The 7,500-nt window shown below is 40.7% G+C and overlaps 1 protein-coding gene across 2 annotated transcripts in view; it reads right to left on the bottom strand.

The window, feature by feature from the left end:
* Positions 1-5,657: 5,657 nt before the first annotated feature.
* LOC138023450 (zona pellucida sperm-binding protein 3 receptor-like) overlaps positions 5,658-7,500 on the bottom strand; it is a 34,384-nt gene continuing 32,541 nt past the window's right edge. For both annotated transcript variants that reach the window (XM_068870452.1, XM_068870454.1), the window contains one exon: positions 5,658-6,210. In XM_068870452.1, the coding sequence (XP_068726553.1) occupies positions 5,849-6,210 (362 nt within the window). In that variant the 3' untranslated portion in view covers positions 5,658-5,848. The remainder of the gene's footprint in view (positions 6,211-7,500) is intronic.

Raw genomic sequence — 7,500 nt, 5'->3', positions numbered from 1 at the left:
ACTTACTATTTATCGCATAGAGATGTAGAGTTGACTTTAGTAATCTGCAAATATAAATTTCAGTATTCTCTTATTTACATTATACCGTTTTTTTGACAAGAAAAAAATACGAAAGGCCAGTTTTTGCTTCGAGGAATAACAGCGACATTCATAATGGGACGCATTGATAATTGTAACAGTCTTCTTTATGGTTTACCGGTCACTCACATCAATAAGCTGCAACGAGTGCAAAATGCTGCTGCTAGGCTGATTTGCTCAATTCCGCGCTTTAGCCTCGGAACTCCCGTTTTATACTCTCTACATTGGTTACCAGTTCAATTCAGAATTGATTTTAAGATTTTAATAATAACTTTCAAGGCCATACATGGTCATGCACCTGAGTATATATGTAATCTAATTCATATTAAGAATCCTTCCACTTATGGTCTCCGGTCTAATTCTGAACTTTTGTTAGCACCTCCGTCCACGAAAACTAAGAAAACACTCGGTGACAGGGCTTTCACTGCTGCTGCGCCATCACTTTGGAACAAACTGCCGAGTGAAATACGGGAGGAGGAAAATTTTGAGCGTTTTAAGTCTAAATTAAAGACATTTTTATTTACAGCAGCTTACACTATGAAAAGCTCGTGATATTTATAGATATATATATATTTTTTAGTCTCTTTATTATATCCAGAATTGTAAAAAACTATTTTTTAACTTTTTTTTTAACTTGTTTTTTAATCTTAGTTTTTACATTTTTTTTCCTTTGTAAGGCGCATTTGATCATATTCACATGTTAATTTGCGCCTAAGAAATATTAAATATTATTATTATTATTATTGACAAAGGCACGACTTTGTCGCAAATTTTCTATGATAAAAAACTTGTTCAGAAATTAAAAGTCTGCGTTCACAGCACAAAACAGGGATACTAGTTAGAGTCTGGCTAGAAATGTTCTTAGGAAAAAGGCGACAAGTGGGCTGCCAACAAGCATCAATTTGTTATTGTTATAATTCAAGAAAACCGTACATTAGTTTCTTAATTCATGCACGCGCTGCAAGCCTACATATCTTACACTCACTCTCTATCTCTTACACGCTCGCTCGCTCGCTCACTCCCTCACTGACTGACTGACTGACTGACTGACTGACTGACTGACTGACTCACTCACTCACTCACTCACTCACTCACTCACTCACTCACTCACTCACTCACTCACTCAGACAGACAGCCCCGATGACATTGAGAGTAGTACACTTATAAAGTGCACTACCACAAAAATGAAGAGCGCTAACTATAGTCTCGAACAGGAAATGGGGAAATGAGGATAGCTTCACGAATGTGACTGGTAGGAGCTAGTAGTTAGGGCGCTTGCCTTGAGATCCCAGACTCGTTCTGACCACTCGTTGAATTTGATTCTGCTAGTCCGGGATCCCTGGTTCAACTTCTCGGCTGCACCTGTACATGAGTAACAGGTTTGCTTCCTGTCACTTGGGACTTTTAACAGTTATTCTTCTGTTTTGTTCTTTGTCTTTCATTGGCCCTCCGAACCCCCAATGGGAGAGTGGTCAACAAAATATATGTGTAACTGTCTGTCTGTCTGTATTGAACGTGAGCAAAGTGTTACAAAACTGTAGTTCATTTGTTGGGACCGGAGCAACGGCGTCAATGGATGTACTAAAGCCCAGGCGAAACTATCGAACAAAGTTGGATTCAACGCTCCAATTGCAACTTTGCTCGATCCAACTTTGTTCGACGGTTTGGACACCCATGTTGGATGAGGTTCGTCCAACATTTTTAGCTCGATCAAGTGTTAGATGGAGTTTGCTTTTGATCAAACATCGCGACCAACAATTCTGCTCGACGCAACAATGTTGCAGTGTTTTGCCGCTCTTCCAACAAAGTTGTGTCCTGAATCGAGTCACGTTCGTGCTGCTAGCCAATCACGAATCGCTATTTTATTTTCAAGCGTAGGCCTCTAGCATTATTTGCAACAAAGATGGCGGACAAGGATCAACGGCCAGAAACCTTGATCAGCGAGTATGAAGCAAGGCCATGTCTTAATCACTATCGCTTTGTTTGGAGATTTCTGGTTCAATAGCGTTTACAATTTCTGCAAATTGATCCGAGCTCACTCTCATCATCTCCTACGAACGGATGTATCGTGCAGTGAACATACCCTTCTCTACACGTTCTCTTAACCAGTTTTTGTTTTCCTCGTTTGAATCCATCATTTCCGTCCTCAAACAGCTTCAGTAGCACAAACGCTACAAGCGGTTTTCATTACAGTGTTAGCGCCATACTTAGAAATTTAGCGCCAACTTGAACTTGAATGTTTCATCAAGCAATGTTGGCATAGTGTTTTGCCACTACCTTAACATTTACATCCAACAATGTTGCATGTGGAATCCAACTTTGTTCGATAGTTTGGCTAGGGCTTAACTTTACGACTTCAATTAATTCCATTTTTAATGCTTAAAAGATGAGCTGATAAGTGTTTCTGTGATCATGGTGCGAAAGATTGCCAATCAGAATACTTTTTTCATTTTTTGTTAGTAAAATGTGCCCTGAAAGTGAAGAACGCTTTCAAAGCACCCATTTGAGAACAGGCAAGATTGCGCAAGACAGCATCAACGAGACTCACCCCCCCCCCCCAAAAAAAAAAATGTTTCTTGACTTACATTTGAGTGAAATTTCTTCCTCTCTACTGTTACGCTACTGTCATAACTAGCTGCGTAGGTAGCTGTTTGTTTGGGTATTTGAGCGAGCGTTAAAATCCCATTTAAATAGTCTTTTCCCCGCTTTTTCTCTTTTTTTTTAAGATGGTGAAATGTTAAGCGCCGTAAATAAGCGAAGGAGATATCTTTTTTATATAATAAGCGCAATAATGCACGCATTTTGATTGGTTCTTAGCTGTGATATATCATAGGACAGGCGCACAGCTGACGGATTCATCAACTACTGTTAATTATTTCTAATATAAAACAGAAGCTCATGACCTTGAAGCGTTTAACTCTGGCTCATAGTTGGAGTTTTTATGGATGTAACGTATTTAGCGCATTTTCTCGCACGCGCAGCTTCGATCTTACTTTTGTTCGCATTTGGGCATATAATTGGTGCCCGAGATCTCCAGCTTTGTTCCAAGGAAAAGAGTTGCAAGTAACATGTTTCAAGGTCATGTTCCTCCGGGCTCTGTATAAAATAAACAGATTCGATTTTGCCGTGCGTCTGTTCAGTAATAGATCACAAAAGACCACTAATCTCCCCCAACCTCGTTACCAGGGTCTCTTGCCAATTTCAATGGAGAACCTGGGAACGAGGTTGTGCTCTCCCCTAGTTTCAACCTCGTTCCCAGGGCTTTTCTCCGCCGAGGTGAAAAGCCCTGGGAACGAGGTTGCCCTGGTTTTTTCTTCCTCACCTTTCCTTATCCATTCTCTCTACTTTATGTTACTGTTGTTGTAATCGCATCTATTTTCCTTCTTCTTTCATGACGTTACCTTATATTTGTATTACGTTATTACCTGTATACCTGTATAATTTTTGTTCTACTAAAAAAATTTATTCGTTAATTTTTTCCACAGGTTATTACTTGTGCACTTGTGTTTGCAAGAATTTTGCTTTAATTGTAATTGTCATTTGTAATGAAACGGAATATAATGTAATGTCTGCAAAATTAGTATGTTATTTATTTAACTCGATTAGCTATGCTATTTTTGGGTGCGACTTGTATTATTTAATCCTAATGTGGATTATTGTTATTATTATTATGCAGTATGTAGTACGTAAGTATGCTTACAAATATAAGTAGGAAAAGGCACTATTGTGTAACAATCCCTACTGTTAAACCTATTTACAAACCAATTGGTAATAACTAACGAACCAACATTTGAGAAAGGAACAAGAGTTTATATTCCTTAATAACTCGTCGAAACCTTGAATGACCTTGCTATGTTTAGGGTGTACGATAAAACTGCCTTCTGCATATTAAACAAAACCTGGTTCTCTCTATCCAAACCTAAAAACTTCCTAACTTTCTCCGCCGTCTCCATAGAGTAGCCTCCTAGTACATCAACTATCACTTTAAACTGTGTGATAGTGTGGCCGGGGAACTGTTGGCGCATCTCCCATCTCAACGGCGCATACTTGTCCGTTTTCTCCTGTTCCTTCTGTTCTCTGTTGGAAACCCAAGGGCAGCTCATCTCAATAAGGATCACCTTCTTCTCCTTTCTGTCCAAAATTCTCGCATCAATTCTGTTAGCCCTGACTTCCGTATTTTCAGCAAATACTGGGACATCCCAGTACGCGCACGCTCGGTCATTCTTGTACTCGGGTTTAGGTGAGACTGGAGAGTACCAAGGGGGGATACACTGGATAAGATCTAAGTCTTTCAGGAACTCGAAGAAAAGGATTTTCAAGGCTGCATTGTGTCTCTGCATGTACTTAGTCTGTGCCAAGGCACCACATCCGCTAATCACGTGGGCCATAGATTCAGGCCCTTTTCCACACATACGACACGTGGTATCCGAGGTGGTCAGCGTCTTCGTCTTGCTCTGGTGGTACAGCTTAGTGGGGAGTAATTGCTGGTATAACTCATAGATTCCAGCAACAGTATGCACAGGTGCAGACTTCCACTTACTAAGCCAAGTGAAGCAGTCAATAACTTTGTTATCATCCCATCTTTCTCCGAACAGCTTTCCTTGCCACCTCTGCTCTCTTACTTCCCTCATGCTTCTCTCTTCTTCTCTCGCTCGTAATGTTCTCCCTACTCCTTTAACATGTGATTCCTCACCTGAGTCAGTTTGCAACGCTTTGGGATCTGGGTATGCAAGGTCCAGAGTAATGTCCATTTCCAAAGCAAATTTCTTGGCATCTTTACGAGTGATCTTCTTCCTGCTCGTTCGCACTTCTCTTCAAACTCGCGCACTAAACTCATCGTTCGATCTTCGTTTGCGTACAGCTTCATTGTGGTCTTGACTTTGGTCTGCTTATACAGGCTCTCAAATGACTTCAGTCCCCGGCCTCCACACTTCCTTGGTAGGTATAGCAACTCGGTTGAACCGAGTGGATTGTAGCCTCCATTCTCTTTGATGATCTTGCGAGCTTCGCGATCGAGTTGTTGTAGATCTGCGAGCGGCCATGTTAGTGTCCACATAGGGTAGGTGACAACTGGTAGTGCGTATTGATTAGATGCTAAGACTTTATTATTATTATTATTATTATTATTATTATTATTAGAAGACCATCTGTGTTCTATTACTGAACAGTCCCGAGGCAACATGGAATATACTTGCTAATTATCAGTTGCTAATTATCGACAAATAATCGTGACGCTCGTGAACCTACGGAAGAAGTTCGAATGCTCTACCACTGAGATATAGGAAACTCTTGGGAAATGGGCCATTACATGTAAATTGGGTTCAAAGGAAAAGGTACTCTCTCGCATGACCAGTTTCAGATGGGATCAGCCGGTGGCGATCTATTGTAGACTCTTCCTAATTCGTTTGGATAATAAGAATGCAACAGCATATTCCTCGGCATTTGAGAGGAAACCAAAGTAGCCTAAAAATATGTAACGCTCGAATTTGCGTTGCATTTTTGAAAGTCTCAAATCATAAAGTGACTGGGTTGACATCATTCAAAGAGCAAAGCGCTGCTAGCAAACACCATAACACGAGTAACAGGCGTGCGTGCTACAACTGAAATTTTATTCCGCGAGCGCACTTTGCAATGATTCAATATTGAACAAAATATCAATTCACTTAGTTTAAATCGCGTTAGTTGTCAATTACAAGCATATAATCAAAACTCGTTTTTAATTTCCAACAGGTGAAAAGGGCCTTTTCTTTCGATAACACTGAAACAAAGTTCACTCGGCTGTTCCAGAATCAGTGAAATATTGGACACAATTTTTTTGCCGTCTTTCACTGAAATCCTTGTTGAACCTCTGAACAAATGATGGACGTTCGACTGTGAGGTTCAACTCTGTAATACTCTCACTTGATTCAATCAGTGAAATATTGGGCACATCTCCCACGAGAATGAACCATAATTTTGGAAAAGAACAGGAACAGGCAGGGGCTCTCACATATGGGACCCTGATGACTGCGCTTCTCACAGGAAGGGATCCGTTGGCGTTGTTCATAGAGACGTTGCGGATTGACACCCTGTAGCGCAGGTGCCTCGTCGTCGGGTCGTTTGACAATCGCCGTTCCACTTTGCCAATTAAAGCTGGAAAAAGAGAAAGATATTTTTCTTTAGGTTGAGTCACAATGATCGTTTCTCTCCTTCTAAAAATCGAAATTCCTCCATTGTTGTCCAGACTGAGAGAAAGGCCCGTGGGGAGGGGGGGAGGGGGTAGTTGGGTCAATTTTCGCTGGGTATGTGCCGCAGGCCTCTCAGAACCCCTATTCCTTTATAGTCTATTTTATGGCCAATTATAGACCACATCTTAGTCACTTTTGGGTAAATGTAAGTTTAGCGACCCTAACTCGAGTCACTTTCTGTTTATGCATAAACCTTAAATAAAGCCTTTTAATAGGCCATCAGGCCGAATCCATGTCTGCCTCCTCTTTAAGGCGAGTCTAAGTGCGAAGTTTTTGTCATGAAAATTAGTTTTCATTCATATGTAAAGTAAAACTAATTACCATCACAAAATCTTCGCGATCGGAAATGGCCTATTTCAAAAAAGAATGTAATGCGACTAGTAAATATTAAATCAACAGCGCTACAGTTTCTTTTGTAACAACTTTTTTTTTACCGCGAATCTTTCCATTTTTTAATCCCACTGGCGGCCCCATCCATTGCACATCCCTCCCCTTCTGTAATCGTGCTTGCGGGGAAATTAGCAAGTAACCAGAGACGAGACAATTGTAACGCAACTTTGTATTTAAGACCTAAAACCTTCGATGGGAATAATCTGTCCGATGTCACAACACGATAACAAGAACGAGAAGAAAGGCCAACCTCACTCTCCCCAGTCCTTTTTCATTTGTCACGTCACGCTTCAAGTCCCATGCTTCCACTACAGTCCACCCCTTCTTAAAAGAAGTAACATTACGAGACGAGCTCACATTTTATATGATGAATAAATTTGAAAAAAAAAGCCAACGAGAAATCGTAACAGTCTATAATCCTCATGAGTCCACGCCTTCTTAAAAGGGAGTTCATTTCTCTGAAACTAACGCTGCAAACGTGAATTTATCAAGTTTTATCAGATACGCTCCTCCATGAGCGCCTCCAGACATGGATAGATAAGGGCACTTTGTTACCAATCGTTTTAGTTTTCCATAACGTTTTAAAATGTCCTGAGCATCTGGAATTTGCTGGTACACAACTTTGCAGGCTTCGGATGCATATGCTTGAGCGCTTGGTAGACCATTTAGATATTGTCCAAAAGCAAATGCTAACTTTGCCAATTCAGGATCAATCAGTGAACTCTGTTGGGTGGGTAATTCGGAACCCTTAACAGCCTCTGTGTTGTGCGGTCGATCTTCATAAGTGGTGAGATTATCTGAAAGT

Source organism: Montipora capricornis, chromosome 2 (assembly GCF_036669925.1).
Source record: "Montipora capricornis isolate CH-2021 chromosome 2, ASM3666992v2, whole genome shotgun sequence".
In the NCBI taxonomy this organism is placed as follows: Eukaryota; Metazoa; Cnidaria; class Anthozoa; order Scleractinia; family Acroporidae; genus Montipora; species Montipora capricornis.
Note: the sequence above shows the minus strand (reverse complement) of the source record. Positions and strands in the feature narration are given on the sequence as shown.